Consider the following 20,523-nt stretch of genomic DNA (forward strand, 5'->3'; position numbering starts at 1 on the left):
CTCCTATTGATCGTGAACGGACAAAGAGCCTGGAGCTCCAGTCGGGGTCAACTCCTGTGCATCTTTAAGCCCACCGCCGCTGTCTGAAGGCTGCTGTTACCTCCGAGTCAGGAGGTGGGGGAGAGATGCATTTCTCAGCTCACAACACTCACACAACACTCAGCTCTGGATCTCTTTGTGCACCAATTAAAATGCATCAAGTGCAAATCACCTGCTGGTTTACTGCTGGAGCTCGGGGACCGGGGTCTGGTGTCCTCCGCTGTGCCCAGAATTGGAATGGGACCTGATTAGTCTCGCATCGCCGACTCTTCGGGTGAATCCATTCAGTGCTGCAACAAGACAGGAGGGGGAGGAGGAGGAGGAGGAGGGGGAGGGGGAGGGGGAGGAGGAGGAGGAGGAGGCCTCAAAGAAAAAGCAGCTCACATATAAATCTGCCCGAGTGTTGGCTCAGAGTTTGAGACGATCAAGATGAGCAGGTCTGATGAAGCTGAAGTTTTACACACACACACACACACACACACACACACACACACACACACACACACAGTCACTGAGGTTATTGAACGTGTTCCTGCTTCCAGGCTGCTGTTGGTTTCCATTTAATTCACTGTGCTGTGAAAACTCCCCCTCAGAGAAAAGAATGATTCCACCAGTGAACCTGATGATTATTTTCTCAGTTAAATGATTCATGTTTTATTCTGTCAAATACCTGAATCAGTTTTGTGAAGAAACACCTTCACACGATTTCAGCGTCCAAAACCCAAGGGTTTATTTACTCTCCTCAGATCTGAGGAGCTGAAACTACAGGGAATATTTGGCAGCAGAAGACGTCTGTCCAGACACTCATGGCTCCATAATGACTTTGGCCATCGTCCAACTTCTCCAGTGTCTTTTCCTCAGGATTTCCGCATGATATCATTAAAAAAATGTGGATAATGGTGCACAGTGTCGGACCGTCTCTCTGGGAACACATTCAGAATGTTGCACTTGCTAGTTCATATGAAAATTGACTGAAACAGACGAGTCCCAGTTCATTCCCAGCTCTCTCACCTCCACACAGCTGGCCAATCACAGCAGGTCGTGGGTGTGATGTCAGACTGCTCGGTTTTGGTATCTTGTGTGGTACCTGCAGGTGAATATATAAAGACATAAACACATTGAGGAGTTATCGCTGTGAAAATGTCGGCCATTAATAGAACGACATCAGGCTCCAGCTCTGAACCTGTTGGAGTTTCTCCTCTGCAGGTTGTGTACAGATCTGCTCCTGTGTGATTTGCCTGCAATAAATCTGTTTTGTTTTTGTGGTGAAGTGCTGCTTTTACTGTGGAAAGCTCTTCAGAGCCAAACAGAGACTGAGAGGGGCTTTTGTCCTCCTCCGGGCATTTCTCACAGACTGTTTACGGCCTCTCTGCATGTTGGGACTGTTTATGAGCCTCGCGGACGCCGCTGTCAGGATGCCACGAGCTCGCGACCGACCCGAAATCTGTCACAACCTCCCACTGCTGCTGAGGTGCCTGAAACACAAAGACCCAACAAAGAGAGTCATTCAGCCTCACGACAGGAACAACACGTTTAGAAACCTTAATTCTAAAACTGATGCGTTTTGTTTAACGCAGCCGTCACGGACACACCTGACAGCTGAGCCGAGGGTTGTCATGGTCCTGTGGATCCACTCACATTTGCATTTTTAATGTCCAGCTCTCAGGTTGTTTCTGTTCTCAGTTTTTCCCCCTTTTCACCGTCTGTCAGAATCTGTCTTACCTTCTGCCTCAAGTCTTTAACCTCGTCCTCTCTTAACCTCAGCAATCACATAGATCTCGCCGTCAGCGTGTTAGCAGCGCTGCAGAGATGGAACATTTCTGGCCCTGGTATTGATTCTGAAGCAGCATCACACGACCTGTTGTAAGCAGCGTTCGATTTGATTTTACAGCCTGAGTTTGACATGAGACATGGCTCTGTCTCCTCTGGAAGACAAAAGAGAGATTTAGCTCTCAGATGTGGAGACTGAAGCTCTCCCGCTGTGGTCGGCCCGCTGCTGGAAGAATAAAACCTCAGTGAAGAAGCTGAGTGTCTGCGATAAACAAGCGGCACGACGCAAACCACAGACAGATGGAAATCCAGTGAAAGCAGCTGAGACTTGAGAGAGTTTGTGAGGAGATGAGAGTCAGTGGTACAGTTGACATTTTCTCCATCATCAATCAGAGTCGGACAGGAAAGGCTTTTAATTGAACAGATAAGAGTTCAGTGTGGAGATCTCACCACAGCTGCAGATAAACAGAGCACTGTGCCGGAAATAAACCACATTCTTAGTCATGGCGACGGTCCATTTCACAGATGTACAGGGTGTACGTCTTTCTCTCTGAGACGGAGACGTTCAGATCAAATGTTCAGTTCATATCAGTAATTATTACAGTAATGTCAAATCATTACTTCCTCCAAGTTTAAAGGCTTTTTTCACAAAACAGCACTGATCAAATCTAACGATAAAAAGACTGAGAGTATTTTCATCATTTGGATAATGTGACGTCTGTTTCGTTGTTTGTATCTGACGTCCAAATATTAGTCTTTGCCTTCAGCAGAAACTCCCGGTGTTTCCTCTCTAGTATCCACTCGTAAATATTTGGCAGTAAACACGTCGTCTTGTCTGTTTCTGTCCAGATTCTTCTTCAGTCCACGTCTGTCCTCTTGCTTCAATTCATGCTCAAAAGTGTATTTTCATTTCCACAGCTCCTACATTACAGTTTCCAATCAGCTGTTAATGAGGCCACATCTGCCTCTCGATGTCATTTGGAGGATCAGATCTGCAGATCTTCCACCTGCAGGTTAATGCAGGTGGAAATGAAATAAAACCAGTCACTTCATGGTACATCAGCCCTGCAGATTAAAGATGGAAAAACACAGTTGGCTGCAGATCAGAAAGTCAAAGATTTCCACATTGAAATTGTTTTTCTAATGGCTGAGAGTGAGTGAAGGTTTTTGTGATCACAGATGAAAACCAGAGTGGTTTGGGGGTGAAGTGGCTCTTTACAACAAAAGGAAGCGACAAAACGACTCCTCCCTGTCGGAAAAAAGCCACAGTACAACAACAACACACACTAACATGCTGAAAGCTGCACTCACTGCAGTGTTAATTCACCAGCCGTCATCGCATTCAGGCAAATTATACTGTATGAAGTTATAGGGCTATAATTATGCAAATTTCACGGCGGTTTGCGGGGGCGGAGGGAGTCGAAGAGGCTGACACACGAGCTGATTCACAGCCGGCAGCGAGGTGACGAAGACGAGGGTGATGGTGATGAAGCAGGTTGCTGGTTGGTTTTACAGCCTCGGAGCGCTCCATGCAGCTGTGGCTCCAGGACGGAAACATCTGGAGGTGGAGGGACTGAAGACGGATCACTGACGAGCTGCTGAAGAAGGACTGTAAAACCCCCCGTGAAGAACCAGGCTGACAGTGAATGCACCGGACTGAGATATCCATTCCTGACACCATGACTCAGTCCCACATACACCTCTCTGCTGTGGATTAATCCGCTGCTGAAAATAGTCCCCAACTAACACACTCTTTTCTTTGTTTGAAACTGCAGTGAACCTTACTGACTATCGAACGCCACGGTCACATCTGTCCTCCAGACGTCCTAAAAAACGTCTCATATATGTCCATACTCGTGGGCAGGTAGACCACAGACAGACATATGACCAGGCTCACTCCTCCACAGTCTGATTTCCTGGTGTCCCGGTCTGTCCACGGTGACTCTGCACGACGGTGTGGAACAGCTGTCCTCACACTGTGACATTTACTGGATATCTACTTTTTTACAGTGGAGTGGTACAGTTATGGCTCTGCAGCCCCTGACAGCTCCTCAACTTGACTGTGTCTTATTTTACCCTTTAAGTAAGTGGCTGTTAGTCATTTGGAGTCCTGTTCTGTTCTGAACAGCCTTTAAGAGGTTTGCTCTGTCTGCCGTCCTGTCCTCACTGAGGACCCTTTAGGTTTGACAACAGAGGACAAAATGGACACGAGGCTAAAAGCTGCCTCCAGACACAGAGCACATAAAGTGAAAACGCCCGTGGTTCTTCCTCTTTGTCAGCACAAGGCTCTTTTCATGTTGGGCTTTCGGCCTGAGTGCCTCGGTCTCCTGTGGCGGTCTGAGAGGTCGGGGCGTCAGGGGATGCAGGCTGATCTGCAGGAGGAGGTCCAGCAGCTTTAAGAATACAGAGAGCAGGAGGGCAGACAGACAGACAGACAGACAGACAGACAGACAGACAGACTGAAGGCCAGAGAGAGGAAGGAGTGTGATTTTTGTTTCCTTGTCTTTGTGAAGTGTTTGAAAGGGTCTCATTCACGTCCATCAGCCGAGTGTCAACAGCCAGGTTTGCTGCATTCATGTAACTGCACACACACACACACACACACACACACACACACACACACACACACACTCCCTCTGTAATGAGTTTTAAATGGCAGCCTGCTTGAAAGCCATTTCATGGAGGCCTCTGCTTACAGTTTAGATAATAGGTGTCAGAGATCAAACCATGATTCTCTCTCTCTCTCTCTCTCTCTCTCTCTCTCTCTCACACACACACACACACACACACACGCACACACACACTGTATGAAGTGTGTGCAGTGTATCTTCCAGACTGAAAGGCTGAAAGGCCTGAGGTCACTGAGCCTCTGAATTCCCTCTGCACTTAAGATCTTTCACACACACACCCCTCCTCCTCCTCCTCCTCCTCTCTCCTCCTCCTCTCTCCTCCTCCTCTCTCTCCTCTCTCTCCTCCTCTCTCCTCTCTCCTCTCTCTCCTCCTCCTCCACCTTCCTGATGTGGCCTCTGGAGGCAGAATCTCTCGTAGTGTGTCCACAGTGTAGTAAAGGACGTGTGACCATATCTCATAAGGAGGAAATATGGATTTTAAATTAGATGCTACATCATGATGACGTGCAGTGCTCTGTGTACATCTGTATGAGTTGTTGTCTGTACGTCCCATTATTCATTCTCTTTGCTACAAACATTCACTTGGACTCAAGGATGAAGTGATTAGATTCAGGTCAAAGGTCAAAGGTCAGAGTCATGGTGACTGTTGATGGACACTCACACTGGCTGGTGGAGGATGCAGCATGTTAATCAGTTTGTTTCACCCTAACTGTTTATCAGTATGTGAACATGTAGTGTTGAGTGTTTGCTCTAACCTCTGCTGTGAAGACATTTAAACATCATTACTATAGCATGGTTCATGGTGTGTTGATAGGAGTTAGAGCTGTTCTTTTCTGTCAGTCTTAAACCAGCTTTGTAAAGGTGACCATGTTCAGCTGTACAAAGGTTTCAGATCTTTAATATCCTGCTGTTTGTTTTCACCTCGCTATTTAAGCCAAATCTGGACCTGATTCCCGTCCACTTCCTGCCTGCAGGTCCTGCTCCTCCTGTGGAGGGAAATCAAATTGGCTGAAAAATACTCACCGCTTTTACTGCACATAATGTGCACCTCTGTAATGGCAGCGTAAGTCAGGCAAAATAGAACGCTGCCTGCAAATAAAATTCACCCAGATTTATAGTTTAAAGTGCTGCGCATCTGCAAATAGCTTTTCCATTAACAGTAGCAACAACAGGTCTGAGAGCAGTGAATCAGCGAAGAACATCAACAGTGTTTTGTTGCTTTAAGGACGTTTCTCTTTATTTCCTCTGCACTTTTTATAAGTGCACCACCTTTAAATGTATTAAATGGCTTCTGGAAAACATCTTCAGTAAAACTGGAGCCATCTGACTAACTGTCAGTGCCAAGGCTGCGTTTCCTAAACACTGCATCTGCTGACATGTTTACTGTGTGATTAAAAACACTGAGGCAGGAGCAGTGCTGTCAGTGCTGTGATCGCTGAAACAGTGTTCACTGTCTGATGAGGAGAATCATTAAGGTCAGAAATACAGTGACTGAAGCAGTGAATAGACAACAGGGTGATTCTAGTAGGAGCATGATGAAGAGGTGACAGGAAGCTTTGCTCTGTGTGTTTCCTCAGCAAACAGACTGCAGGTGAGCGCTGTCAGCTGTGGGCAGGTACGTGGGCTGGAAGATAAATAAAGGACATTTCATTGGGTTTTATTTGGTGCATGCACTGAGCTGGATAATGAGTCGGTCCGCCCGCTTCGTTAAACTCCTCAGTCTGAAGTGTGTCCCACCTCAGCAGCTGTGTGACACAGCTGCAGGTTACAGTGCAGAGACAGGGACGTGGGGATGAGATGGATTCTTCAGACTGAGCTGTTGTTTCTAGAGCAGCGAGCTGCAGTAAGGCTGTGTGGGAAATCTGTGAGGATACTTGAATAGAACTGTAAAGTCTTGTGCAGCAGATATGAGGCTTAATTGTCTTGTTAGAAACAAACCGAGTTGCCAGCGGGCCCGTGTGACCCGCCGTGTGTTGGAGAGACTTCCCTGGAGGTCAATTACTTCCTGCTCTGCCTGGGCGTCAGACTGCAGAATGAACCTGGAAGGAGTCTTTGTGTCCCTCTGATCTGTTGGACATGAATAAAACATCAAAGCTGTTATCTTGGCGCTGCACTCTCTGCTTCCCAGGTGAAGATTAGTCTGCAGCAACAGCTGATGGAGCCAAACGAGCCCAGTGTGTGCCGGGCCTCCGGGCAACTCGATCTGCCTTCGAGGGAAAAAACACACACCGCTGGACAGATGAGAAGTTACAGAGGAGGGGGAGGAAGGCAGGGCGGTAATTAGACAGCATCTGCTCAGTGTCACTGTCAGGGTTGAAGGTTCAATTCCCTGCAACATCATTTTTCATCCTGTTTTTAATAGGTCTGCTGTTTTCACAGAAAAAACCCTCTTTTCACTTTAAGGAGAGTTTGTTTAATACGCAGACACTCCCTTTAATTAGAGCCCAACAGAGCAGGGAGCACTTTATTACTGATCAATGCTGACCCCAGAATACTGTAAATAAATACATCTGCTATGTTGTTTTCTTTTTCTAAGTTACTTGTTTTCTTTTTAAAGCAGGTTACTGTTACAGTTGCTTGAACAGTGTGTTCCTATCATTACAGCAGTGCGACACCTTCAGGCTTCAGGATATTAGTATTATTCTTATGTTATTTCCCAGTGAGAGCAGAAAGGCAGCAGTGTTACTGAGCGACACGTTACTGCAGGTCAGTGCTCCTCCTCTTCCTTTGCCTCAGTTTCTCAGTATCAGTCAGCAGCAGCTCTGAGGCTGTTAGCTCTGACCATAAACTGAAGTGGACAGTGTGGTTCTCAGAGCCAGCAGGGCGGCTGCTGACTGTGTTTTGTATGTTCTTCATATCATAAATATTGATGACGACAGAGAAGCAGAATCACAAAAGGATCATAAACTGAATAATTAAAAGTCAGATCAGGGCCTTGCTCTGTTTCCTACTTCCCTGAAGATTCATCTCAGGGTTTCTTAAAGTAAAGTTTCCACTGAGCGGTGGTTTTCCTTCATATGAAGTCTTATGGAACCTCAGAGGAGGTCGATGACAGGAGCTGACATCTGAGGGAAAACTAAAACCAGGACTGAGTGTCTGAATGCAGGATGCTGGTGCTAAAGGACGTCAGCGTCGCTTTGTTGCCCATAGCAACAATGTGAAGGTAAAGACGGAGGAGGAGGGTGAGGGGTGGAGGCGGTCAGGGTTTCATGTTTTATTCAAACGGCAGAGGAGAACAGAGAAAAGCTCTTCACACGCAGGAACTGATCCAGCTGCTGCTGCCAGCAGCTTTAACACACATCCAGCAACAAATGGACAAGAGCTGAGCGGCGTTCAGCCTTCAACAGACTAACAGACCTCACATCCATCATCACGTCTCAACCCTGCTGCTGCCGCCACGTCTCCTCTGTCGTCACATCCTGACGTCCTCTGCTCGTTCAGAGATCAGCAGCATGAGCAGAGTTTCAGTCTGCTCCTCATCAGGAGACGACGGCAACGTCTGTGGAGGCTTGGATCAGATTCTAGTCAGAGATGAGGTGAACAGGTGATGTTTCAGGTCTGTTCCACCTCACATCAGAAATAATCTGAACGCTGGTCCTGTTCACTGTGCAGAGACAAAGCTGATTGTCTGTAGTTAAATGCACCAAGGTCAGCCACACTGGTAACTCATTATCCAGGTTACATTCACTGCTGGTACTTGAGGCTGAAATGGGTCAAGTGATCTGAGTGAGCTGGATCAGGGAAGGACACGTCGTGACTGACGAGTCTCTGCAGTAAGACTGAAGGGTTTCCTGCAGCTTCAAACACCATGGCTGCTCAGTCAGAGGGAGGCATCTCAGCGGCTTCACTGGTCGTTTCCCACACTGACCCAGTTACAGGACGACTCCCAGTCAAACACTTGGTCCTGCTGTAACAGCTGTCTGCAGTACAGATCTGAGGAGCTGCTACGTCAGAAACTCCTGCAGGTTAAACTGGGCCGACACTCAGTGCAACATTAAGGCTGCAGTTACATTATCCTGTTCTCAGGCCAATGAAGTGTTTATGTGTTTGATCGACCGTGCGTTGTTTTGTGGAGCCCTCCATGTCGGGTCCCCTGCTGCGTCGACACAGTGTGGAGGCTGATTCCTCAGTGAAGAACAGAAAACATTAGAGATAAGTCAGTCACCTGAGCAGCGCTGTTAGTGTGTCAGCTCTCTCCCTGCAGACTGTCAGTGCTCAGCAGGTGTGAACGGCCGGCAGGTGGAGTCGGACTCTGTTATTCAGATGGAGTAATTAGGCGGCGCAGCAGGAAGCTCAGCAGCTACTTTACCACTGAGAAACACCAGTTACATTAAGACAAAAGGAAAATGTTGTCATTGTGTTTAATGAGGTTTGAGGAGCAGCTGTGACGACTGCTGCAGCTTCTGTCTCTCCATCTTTTCCCTCATGAAGCCGTAAACATGGCAGCTCTGAGTGCTCCTCACTCCTTCAGCTGGAGACCAGCACACACTGAGTATATGTGCAGCTTTGAAACATAGAACATTAGGATTCATGAGTTCCTTAAACCCACAAAGGAGGCGATCACTGAGTCATGTTTCTGTTCTTCAGTCGCTCCATAATGCCCCCCAGCCACACCGAGAACTGGAACATTTGTGTCTCTGAGCGTGATGGGGGATTTGAAGTCCCATCATGCATCAGTGATGTTGGTATTTTACATGAATGTCACGTCGCCCCACCTCTTCTGTTTCACGTCTCTGCTGAGGATAAATTCCCTGCTTTGAGAAAACCAAATCAATACGCCACAGCAGTCCTTGAGAAGGTTTCACTCCTCTATGAAATGAAACCCTCACTCTGGAGTTGATGACAAACAGCCGAGGTTTGTTTTTTCCTGGAGGTGATCTGTTGTCAGGAGGGGCTCTTACTCTCCATGTTTCTGTTGGAAATGATCAACAGGGACAAAAATCAGAGTCTGACAACATGCTGATAGAAACATCTCTATGTATCTCTACCAGACTCCATTGACAAAAACAGGGATTTAACAGGAGCTGCTGGAATACCACTGCCTCCATCTGTTAGTGTGTTTAGATCTTCTTACTCCTTCTGCTTCATTAATACTGTTTATTTAAGTTTTCCACATTTAACAAAAAAATCTGTTTGGAGTTTCGACTTGAGATTTTTAAATCCATCTTTCCCCCTCTCTTTGGCACACTCACCTGATTTCTGTTTCAGTTCAGAACTAGTTGATAAGCAGCTCTTGTGTGTGTGTGTGTGTGTGTGTGTGTGTGTGTGTGTGTTTGTCTCACAGTTGTGCATCTGATGTTGTATTTTCTCAGACTGAGGCTGCAGTGAGCTCTGAATGTTTGGTGTTGAACTGCAGCAGATACAGTGCTGTGTTGTAGCTGTTGATCAGTGAGTCTCTAACTGTGAGCTGATGACCACCAACACTTTTCTGTGTTGATCTCCTGTGACCTAACCCTAACCCTGCTGCCGGTGAGTTAGCATCAGGTGAAATATAAACTCTGCTCAGCTGCCTCCCTGCTGCAGCTGTGAGCGGGTTGAAGGATGTGTGGAGCGTTGAAGGCCTCAGAGCAGCTGACAGAAGATGAGGTATTGACGTCTCCAGGAGTCAGAGCTGGGGGGGGGGAAGCAGTGGCAGCAGGGTGGCCATGACGACCAGGCCGGGCTCGGGGGATTTGAGCGGTGGATGATGTGCCTCTGGGCGGCGGCTGCTGCCACGCTCCGTCAGCTTCTTTAGTTCTGCTCTGATCCAAAAGAGGGAATTATGTGCATTTCAAATCCCTGTTTCTGTTGTAAAATGTATGAGGGCGAGGAACCTGAACACAACAAGGCCGGGGTCGACTACTGACACACACACACACACACACACAATATATCAGCAGCAGCCAGTGTCTCCTCAGATAACACAGCATTAACACACACACACACACACAGACAGTTCAGACTGGAAACACTCTGCAGCTCGTTTCCTTTGGTCCAAACTCAGCAGAGACGCTTTCATTTGCATTTCTGTTTGTCGCCAGCTGGAGGTTTAAAGACTTCTGCTTGTTGTTCAGCATAATCCCAAATTGTCTGGGTATTAAAAACTGGGCTTTCTGAAACCTGCGAACAGGAAGCAGAACAGACACACACACACACACACACACACACTCAGAGAGGATCAGCAGCGTTAGTCGGCCTCCAGGCTCCGAGCTGCTGATGGATGCGGCTGCTCGTCAGGCTTAATTAGCCATGAACGGCCTGCAGCGGGGCGGCTCGGTCTGTGGACCTCCACAGGACTGATGAGCAGGTTTCTGTAACATGCGTGGACTTGGGGATTTCCAGGTGAAAAGACGTCTGGTACTGGTTCAAACAGGCCTGAATCAGACATTTCCCGCCTTCTGTTTCCAGCCCTCTACCTCAGAGTATCTCAGCTGGCTCTGAAATCCGCTCTGATCTCAGGGTTTGGTCGTACTTTACCTCAGGGGTCATCAGTCAGGTTGGACGTCCTGTATTTTCCAGCTCAGTTCTCGGGGGTCCCCTGTAATTAACAGCTAAATACCTGCTAACCTTTAGGAAATGACAGGAAAGTTTCCAGGAAACAGTGAAGCATTAATCACTCCTTGTTCTTTATTATCAGAGTGGTTCAGAAACGTGAATTCTCTAACGGCTCTCTGTAGTTGAAGATCAGTTTTGAAGGTGCTTTGGGTAGAGTATGTGATGGAAGATGAGGTGTAAGTCATGCAGCTGTTGTTTCAGTGTGTCAGGTCTCAGAAAGCGTGTGTTGTTTGGATTCGTCTAAATGAAACCAGCCTGTGGTTTGAACAGAGCAGAACGGACGGCGAACGAAAACCCGTTTTCTTTTTCATCCAACGTGGGGAAATGAAATGACTGTTTTCCATTGTGCTGTTAGTACTCTGCATACTGTCCTGGTCTCAGACTCTCCGACCCGCCCGCCCTCAGCAGCTCTCTGTCCTGGTCTCAGTCTCCGACCCGCCCGCCCTCAGCAGCTCTCTGTCCTGGTCTCAGTCTCCGACCCGCCCGCCCTCAGCAGCTCTCTGTCCTGGTCTCAGTCTCCGACCCGCCCGCCCTCAGCAGCTCTCTGTCCTGGTCTCAGTCTCCGACCCGCCCGCCCTCAGCAGCTCTCTGTCCTGGTCTCAGACTCTCCGACCCGCCCGCCCTCAGCAGCTCTCTGTCCTGGTCTCAGACTCTCCGACCCGCCCGCCCTCAGCTGCTCGGCTTCAGGGTTTTTGTGGCTGCTTGTTACTGCGGCCCAGCGGTGGCCATTTTTAGGAGTAAGGGAGGTCCACAAACAGTAATTACAGGCCATTACATGGCTCTTCAAAGACCACTCAGCTGTGGTCTGTGACACTCATACCAACACACACACACACACACACACACACACACACACACAGAGGCAGGAATCTGTGGCTTTTATCTCAAAGAAAATGATCATTTAAGTCGCTTGCACATTTCTGAGTCATGGAGGCCTGTTATTATCAGAGAAGGCATGACTCCCTTCACAAGCTGCCAGCTGTGTGTGTGTGTGTGTGTGTGTGTGTGAGGGTGCAGTATTTTTTATTCTAAATGAATGTCAGTAAGTCACATTATGACATTTGATGGGCTCAGCAGTAAGAAATCTCTCCAGAGTCAGAGAAGATGGATCTCAGTTTTGATCTCTGAGTCCAGCACAGAGCCAGATCCAGGCTGTTGTTAGCCCAGCTTAGACCGGAGACCAGGGAGGAACTGTTGGCCCGCCTCCATCAGAAGATGAGAATACACCTTCTCCACGTCTGTCTTTACAGTTGTGTCTTCCGTCCGTGGTGTGGTTGACAGCAGAGGGAGGACAGAGAGGACAGCTCCAGGTTCTGTTCCAGAAATATTAAAACCTCAGTGAAAATCAGCCTGATTATAATCAGACAACATGCTGGAACAGAACCTTCGTCAGCAGCGTGCTGTGTGGTTCTCTCCGTCCTGTTCGTCCCAGAGGATGATGAAATAAAAAAAATCTTCTGTCATTTTCATATTTCTCTTTAGCAGCTTTTAAAGAATCACAGCCTCTGTTCTGCTCTGTAAAGAAAATAAGGTCCAGTTAGTTTTAGAGCTGACATGGGAGCAGTGAGTGTGATAATGCAGCATCATCTCAGAAACCTCACTGTCTTAAAGATGTGGACACGATCCACGTCCACAGAAACAAGACCCAGACCATGAAAGCCTGACTCGTACCTGTCTCATTAGCCCAGTCCTCCCTCCACAGACCGTCCGAGTCTGAGTCTACCTGTTATTTCCCTGGTGGAAACGCAGCAGACAGCCTCACCTGTAGTTCAGGTGTCTGCTGTGACATGAAGCCTTATTGCTCTGTCTGATAAACAGGCGTCTCCTGTGTTGTGCGCTGCAGTGAACTGTGTCCATATTTTTCCCTGCAGCTCTGCTCTCTGTCTGTGTTTATTGTTCATAAACTCATAAAGCTGTCTGGGTTTTATTCAGAGCAGGGACGTCAGAATTTACAGCTGATACCTGTGTAGGTGTTGTAGGTCTGATTCACCTTATTGATCTCCCTGCTCACCGTCTGTCTGTTGTTTTATTTAACCTTCTGCCTCTGTGTGTCTCTCTGTTGTAGATCTGTCAGAGAAGAAGAGCGACCTGAGGGTTTGTGATGACTCCACCTGTCGATTCGGAGGCGTCTGCAGAGACGACGGCGCTCAGCTCAAATGTGTCTGCCAGTTCCAGGTAGATGAGATGATTGTTTTTCTTATGTTTCTCTCTGTCTGTGGCTCTGCAGCTCTAAGCACACTGCTTCCACCTGAAGAAGGAAACCTTTAAAAACACCTCACATTAGCGTCGGGTGATTGGACGGATATATGGTCAGGAATTCCTTCAGTTTTGGAGACATGTTCCTGCTCTGTTTGTATGTGCTAAATACCACAGAGAGCGGCCATCTTAGCCCACTGTCTCTCTTTTATCTCCAGAGTTGGTGTGAATTCCAAACAGATTTCTGAACCTGAGATAAGATAGGATTCCTAAGGTTGGTTAGGATTTGCTTCTGTAATACCATGTTGGGAAAAATCTTATCTTGTACTCTTCCTGTCTTAAGTTGAGACTTGAGACAGGAGGTTTCTGTGGTGCGGCCCCTGGAGAACACCTGTGAAGAACAGGGCCCAGGTGTGAAAGCACCTTGATGAGCTTTTAAGAAGGACGTAACGTTCTGTGTGCCACACTGAGCTGAGTGCTGAGGAGCTCCTCGTTCAGTGTGTTTGACTTCAGCTTCAGCTCTGTCAGTTCAGACTAAATGTAGTGAACACCTCTCACAGCCTCACACAGCTGCAGCGGAGGTTCTGAGCTAAAACAAGAGAAAAAACGCCCCATTAAGTTCCTTCAGACGCGTCAGGAAACATGAGCTGCCTGCTGTTTGTTCTCCTGATATGAAACAAAATATAATTACTCTCCAGTCAGCCTGTTGTGTTTGTTGCATATTTGGCCAAACAACATGACAGAATAAGAGCAGCGGCGGCGTGAAGGGCAGCGTCTGGAAAACAACATTTTCACCACAGAGCCGCTCCTTCGCCGCAATAACAAGACACAGAGAGGCTGTTTAAACGCAGCCGTCACGCTCTGTGGTCTGAAAGCAAAACCTGCATTTATTACCCACGTCCACACAAACAGGACGCAGCGGCCTGAGCTCAGAGCCGCTGGACACCATCACAGCTGTCTGAGAGACGGCAGCACCGAGGAGGCAGAGGAACAAACACATCCTATACTGCCCTACAGCTGCCCATCACAAGTCACTTTTAATTATCAGTGTGCGCTCACAGCAATAATTCATTTGTGCACTTTGTGTGATTTTTGTTGCCCTCCCTGACAGATACAACTCAACCTCTGCCAGTTTGTAACTTTCAGGTTACTCTGGTTTCCAGTTAATACTCACGTGATCCCCGAACATCAACCGAAAAGTAAATCTGTTCATGTGTAGAAACAGGTTCACAGAGTGACGTCTGAATTTGAATACGTGAGGAGACTCAGGCAGTATTCTCTCATTGACAATAATCATTTGTAATAATAATGGCAGCAATGCTTCTATTGCATTTTCAGCGACATGAAAGAAAAAGGTAGCTGAGAGCTGAAGGAGCCCTTTAATGCAGGAGTATAAATCTGACTGGACTCCCCGAGTCAGCAGTTTGCAGCAGATTTAGCTTCCACGGTGCTAAAATAAGCTTAACACGTAAGACACATTAAGAGTCTATAGTTTCTCTGCAGGTGTGTGTGTGTGTGTGTGTGTAAATTACTCACACACACACAGCTTTAGATGTCTGTCTAGGTGACAGTCTCATCAAAGTTTTCTCAGTGTCTGATAGAAACCTGCTCCTGCTCCTGACGGACCTCCGTCCATCTGCTCCACCCGCCCACCTGCAGGCAGGGGCCACGCAGTCAGAATATCAAACATCCCCCTGCAACTGAGACTCATCGGTCCTGCTCTGCAGTCGTTCATTTAAAGGACTAATTTGTTCGATTTCCATCTAAATCAACCTGCTGTTCTGCTCCAACCAGCAGGGATCCGTCTATGTCCTGGTCATTAAAACTTTTCCATTGGCTCCTCGAAACAGAAAAAGACTTTCAGCCATCACAGACGAACAAAGGGACTCTGCCTCTATCTGAAAGTGCTGATAATGAGCTCTGTGCTCTCCGTCTCTTTCACTTCGCTCGAAGCTTGTGTGACAAATTCAAGCTTATATTTCCTGCTTCAGTGAGGTCTTCACATCCCACCCTGGAACCAGGAAACAGCTCTTCTTTCCAGGACTGAACATGGAGCAGAAGGTTAATCTGATGGTATGTTTAGGGTTCACAGGTCTGGGGTTAGATTCAGATTCAGATTCAAATATTGATTTGATTTGATGCATAAAAAAGTGACCTTTCAGTCTCACACAGTCTTTGGCAGAGTCCAGTCTGTGGTTTAGAGAGAGCATCAACAGATTGTGGCCTTAACTGCCAGCCTGAATCTGTTCTTTGGTCAGTCCACATTGTATCCGGATTGATTTGAGAAAGTCTGAGCAGCAGAAGGAAAATGTTGAAAGATGATTCTGATCAGATTTCTACAGATGTGTCTCAGAGACTCAGAGTTCTGCATCGCTACTTAACTGTGCAGTTGTTTGGAGGGCGAGATGACGGACGTCCGTTTCTGATGATTCCACGTTTTAAAGCGCCGTCACAGGCGTCGCTATGCCTACATTGTTACCACAGCAACCCTCACACACAGGCTGATGATTTCTGGATACACAAGTCCGATCTGATCACCTACAAATAACAGTGCAGAGAGTCTGTCTGAAAGATCTGAGTGGAGACACAAATCAGATATACCTGCAGCCTGAACAAAGCCTGAAGTTTCACTGGACACGTTAGACTAAATGAAAATGAATTAGCTACAGCTGATACGATCTGCTGCTGCTGACGGCGCCACAAATGAGAAGCTACCTGCAGGTTTTCTCTGCTGATGGAAAACAACCCGGAGAGATAGAAGGTTTGATTAGAGATTCATCAGCATCAGAGCTTAATGAATCAAACCTGGAACCAGCTGATAGAGACCCAGCTCCTCCGTCATGACCTGCACCACACCTGACACAGTGTGTGGGAGGAGAGAACTCTGCAGGAACCTGGACAAAGCAGGGAACTACAAACATGTTGATGACGTGACGCTCAGCAACAGAAAACAAACACATTTCTCCGTCTGATCTATTTTTCACCAAAACGCTGACGAAGCAAACGAAGACTGTGCCTGACAGGATGATGCCTTGTTTCTTCACATCTAAGAAAAACCTTCTCTTCTCTCAGCTGGAGTCTGGATGTGACGGAGACAAACTGCCAAAACTGAGCACGAGCAGCTTTGAAGATAACAAGGGAGAGGACGTCCCGCTGCTCGACGACGCTCCGTCTCCGTCTCTGCTCGCTCCCAGAACTCACTCCCAGCTCATGAATCTCTCCTCGTGTGCTCCCAAATCTGGATCTCACTGATTGATCGGCGCTCTGTAGGTTTGACATTAATGAATTTCCATAAAGCAGCAGCTGCAGACGTCACAGGAGTTGATTTGAGTCCTGCAGTATGTAAGCCCCACACCGGGTGTTTGTGCAGTGTGTGGTGGCTGTAACAGAGGTCACTGAGGTCATCGCTGCAGGGGATTCCTGCTGAATGATTGATGGCTGTGAGTTAATAGAATATGGATTGCTGAACGTTGACAGCTGCAGTTTGTATCTGACGGCAGAGTCAGGTTAGTTTGTCCTAACCTTCATGCAGAATGAATGAAACTCCCCTTCGCTGCTGAATGACTTCCATCATATTAAATGCTCATTGATTTAGAGACGAAGCACGTGTTATGTAACTGACGGCTGGTTTCCATCTCCTCCTCATACACAGTTTCACTACCTTCTTTCTTCCTTTAAATCAGCTGAAACAGCTCCTGCCTCTGAGCTTTTCCGTCTTTGTAACTCGTCTCAGAACCATCCTCAGAGCTGATCAGTGCAACAGCAGCAAATAAAGAACTTGACCAAGTTGAAAAAGTTTCCAGATTAAATTTTGCGTCAGTTTCCTGGACATCGGAGATGAACGCTGGTTTTTATTGACGTCTAAGTCTTTTTAACAGATCTACAGTTCATTACTCTGGGCCTGATTCCAGCAGTTTAAACTGCTGATCGTAGCTACAGAGATCATCAGTTACCACCTGTGAGCACCTGCTGAAGTTCCTGTAAAAGAAGTTTGAGAGCTTCCCAGCAGCCTCCTCTCTGCCTCTCTCTGCGTCAGGTTTCTGCTGTGTCCTCATTGAAACTTAATTAACATTTGATTGTGTTTGATTTCCAGTGCCACAAAAACTACATCCCCGTGTGCGGCTCGAACGGAGACACCTACCAGAACGAGTGCTACAGGCGACAGGCGTCCTGCAAACAGCAGAGACTCATCTCCCGGGTGTCGGACGGCCCCTGCTCCGCCGGTGAGTCTGCCAGGAAATACACAGGGTCAGCGCAATGGAAACCTGTAATAACACAGATTGATTGAGGGCAGGGAGCTGGGATGTGGTGGAGGGGGGGGATTACAATACAACTCTTCATTTATTGATATCGACCAGTGGAAGAGTGTGTGAGGACATCAGTCAGTGTTTAAAGGTTTCAGCCGTTTGAAATGTCCTTAAAGTGTCGTCTGAGGAAATAATTCAGCTGCTGCCTCGTAAAAAGAGACGTAACGTGTCTTCATTCGGGTCCATCAGTCATGTTTCAGTGGCTGCTTCCTCCTTCATCAAATGATGGAGGGATAATTAAGAAGAGAAACTGCTGGGGTAGAGATAAACTGTTTCTGATGTGTGTCTGAGATTTGTTACCTCCCTGTCTTTACCAGCGTCTATTTAATGCTTAATGACTTCTAATGTAAACATCACAGCACCGCGGCTAATGGCTCCAGTTGACGAGGACACGCCTGTCATTAAACGTGTAACAATAAATTACTTAATTACTGTTTTACAGTGAAGCTCCTCAAATAAAAAATCCCACTCTTGTCCAACAGGTTTACCAGATTTTAATGAGTTTGATGAGAAACAGAATTGGACTGAAAGATAATTTCACTCATTCCTAAACAGCAGTAAGACTCACAAACTTCTGACTGCACATATTTGTAGCTGATAACTTGCTGCTGTTTTTTAGACCTGGATTTGTGTGGTACACTCTTTGGTTTTGGTGAATGAGCAGCTTGTGTCACATGTAAACAAACAGACAGAATGATTCACTGATAAACTGAGTTCACCTCCTTTCAAAGTAAAAGATGACGTCACATTCATCCATCCAGAGTCGTGTATCAGCTCTGAGCACCTCACACTGACCTCCGTTCACCTCAGGTCAAAACTCTGCGTGTCGAGAGACTTCAGTTTGGGTGAACTGATCCTTTAAAGGCTGGTGGACAGGAGAGCATCAGTGCATTCCTGCTCTTCTGTCGAACTTCAGATTTTCCTCACTAATCCAGTAATCATGGTGCAGTTTCCATGGTAACAGAGCCAACAGGAGCTGCTGTCGTAATCCAGCTCCGCTCTGCAGGTGTAAACAGGACATGTGCTCGGAAACTCGGCCCGTGTGCGGCCCACGCTCGCTAGCTCACCGTCTCCGTGGCAACGTTATGCTTTGTTGTTTTTAACCCGACGAGAAATTAAAACAAAACAGTTCAGTTATTTATCTCGAGCTGATCACCAGCCTCAGAGTCCCAGTGAAGACATCACAGCACAGAGATGTCTTTAGTCCCTCAGACTCAGATCAGCTGATGGTGCTAAAAATGTGACTGTTAATGCCTCAGTAATACTTTTAATTACACCCTGAGAGTCGGCCATGCTGCAGCGTTTAACTTCACTGTCATTATATTTTTAATTGAGGAGCCAGCGCTCGCTCCTCCTCCGTTTCTCCCCCGAGCTCTTGAACGTCATCAGTCAGATTGATTTCAGAGAACGAGCCAGTTAATCAGCCGCAGATCAATTTTAATTAGGAGCCGCGGATGAAAAGCGTTAAAATCCTCCCAATGCTGAGTGGTTCCCAAACCAGAGTCCAGGGACCCTCCAGAGTCCCTCAGAGGTTTCAGACGGGACCATCAGTTTAGCTTCAGTCCAGGAGAGACTCTAAGGTTTTATAGACTGAGATCTGCTCCCAGGTGAAGACTGTTCACCTCTGTGCTCACACTCACTGCTGCCTGCAGGTTAACAGGTACAGCAGGAGAGTCCGACACAGTCAAAGTGACCAAAGAATAAAATCAGATTACTGATCCCAGGGTGTTTAGAGTACACAGCTGCTGTGTAATCAGATTACTGCCTCACTTATTTTAACTCAACCTTTAAAGAGCTGGACCAGACTCTGGATGTGAACCTGGTCTGTAACAGTCGTGCTCTTTGTACGTCCTCCGTCCCTCCGACCACCTCCTGCTGAACGTAGAGCTTCACTCTCTCAGCCGCTGCAGTTACATTACCACCAGAATTAGCTCCGCTGATTTCTATATATAACATCTAATGTCTAGATGTGGCCCGCAGTAATCCACAGCGACCACACAGAGGAAGCCAACACAGGGATTTAACCAGCACTGAACTGATATTATCTAATATAATTCAACGTGATGTTTTCAGTGTGAACAAATACTGGCTCAGTTTTTGCCACAACAAAACATCAGCTGGGCTAAAACTGAGCTAAACTAAGTAACCCTGTCTCAGACCTGTGCAGAGAACTGTTCCTCTATGGAGCTGAGCATGGACGGTGTTGTCCTGTTGAAACAGGAAAGAGATGAACACAAAGCTGGAACAACAATATTGTCTGAAGTATTTTCACCTGATTGAACTTCAGAGGCCCAAAGTGGAAGGCGACCTCATGTATTCCTGAAAGCACTGATACTGTACTTTATGTGAGGAATATCGTCATGAGGCAGGTTTTATTTCCCCAAACCTGCTGCTTTAATGTTCCACAGCTGGATGATCACCAGCCATAAATCAGACCCACACTAAGGCAGGATCAAAGCGCTAACAGGTTAGCATCCCTCTCTGGGTCCCGGCGCCTCTGCAGGACAGTCAGGGTTTACGTTCTCATCCCGCTCTTGAGAGATGTGTTGGGGAAACTTATGGTAACACCGCAGCAGTGCTGTTGGCGGTGGCGGTCAACTCCATCTGCAGGGGCGCTGGCCTGATTTCCCAGGAGGCTGTGCCCGGCGCTCTGCTGTTATTACCCGTTACACCGGGGATCCGGCGCCGCGATATGCCCTCCGCTTCCCTCGCCTCCCTCCTGTCCTTCTGCAATTTCCTCTCTCTGAGATTTATGCTTCCTGTAATTGGAGCGTTCGGCGGCTGTGAGCCAAAGCGACAGCACAAATACTCAGCTGAGTTTATTTCCCTGAGCAGGAGACAGGAGGAGGAAATGCAGAGATTTGGCTGCGCTCAGAGAGCAGACTGTGAAGTTATGAGGAGGTAGGAAGGCCGAGGCTCCACGCTGGGATCTGATCACAGGTCAGCCGTGGGTTTAGCTCTGGAGCTGAAGCTCTGAGCCTCCACAGCTCCCTCAGGCCAGACTTATTACTCTTTAAAACTCGTGTTGTTGTTGAGAAAGACAGAAA

The 20,523-nt window shown here is 47.4% G+C and overlaps 1 protein-coding gene across 1 annotated transcript in view; it reads left to right on the forward strand.

Annotated features, from left to right (window-relative positions):
- tmeff1a (transmembrane protein with EGF-like and two follistatin-like domains 1a) overlaps window positions 1-20,523 on the forward strand; it is a 55,465-nt gene that overhangs the window by 16,799 nt on the left and 18,143 nt on the right. Inside the window, exons 2-3 of the mRNA XM_018674958.2 lie at window positions 13,039-13,148; window positions 17,263-17,392. Coding sequence (XP_018530474.1) covers window positions 13,039-13,148; window positions 17,263-17,392 — 240 coding nt within the window. The remainder of the gene's footprint in view (window positions 1-13,038; window positions 13,149-17,262; window positions 17,393-20,523) is intronic.

The sequence above is a fragment of the Lates calcarifer genome, linkage group LG4 (assembly GCF_001640805.2).
Source record: "Lates calcarifer isolate ASB-BC8 linkage group LG4, TLL_Latcal_v3, whole genome shotgun sequence".
NCBI classification, from domain to species: Eukaryota; Metazoa; Chordata; class Actinopteri; family Centropomidae; genus Lates; species Lates calcarifer.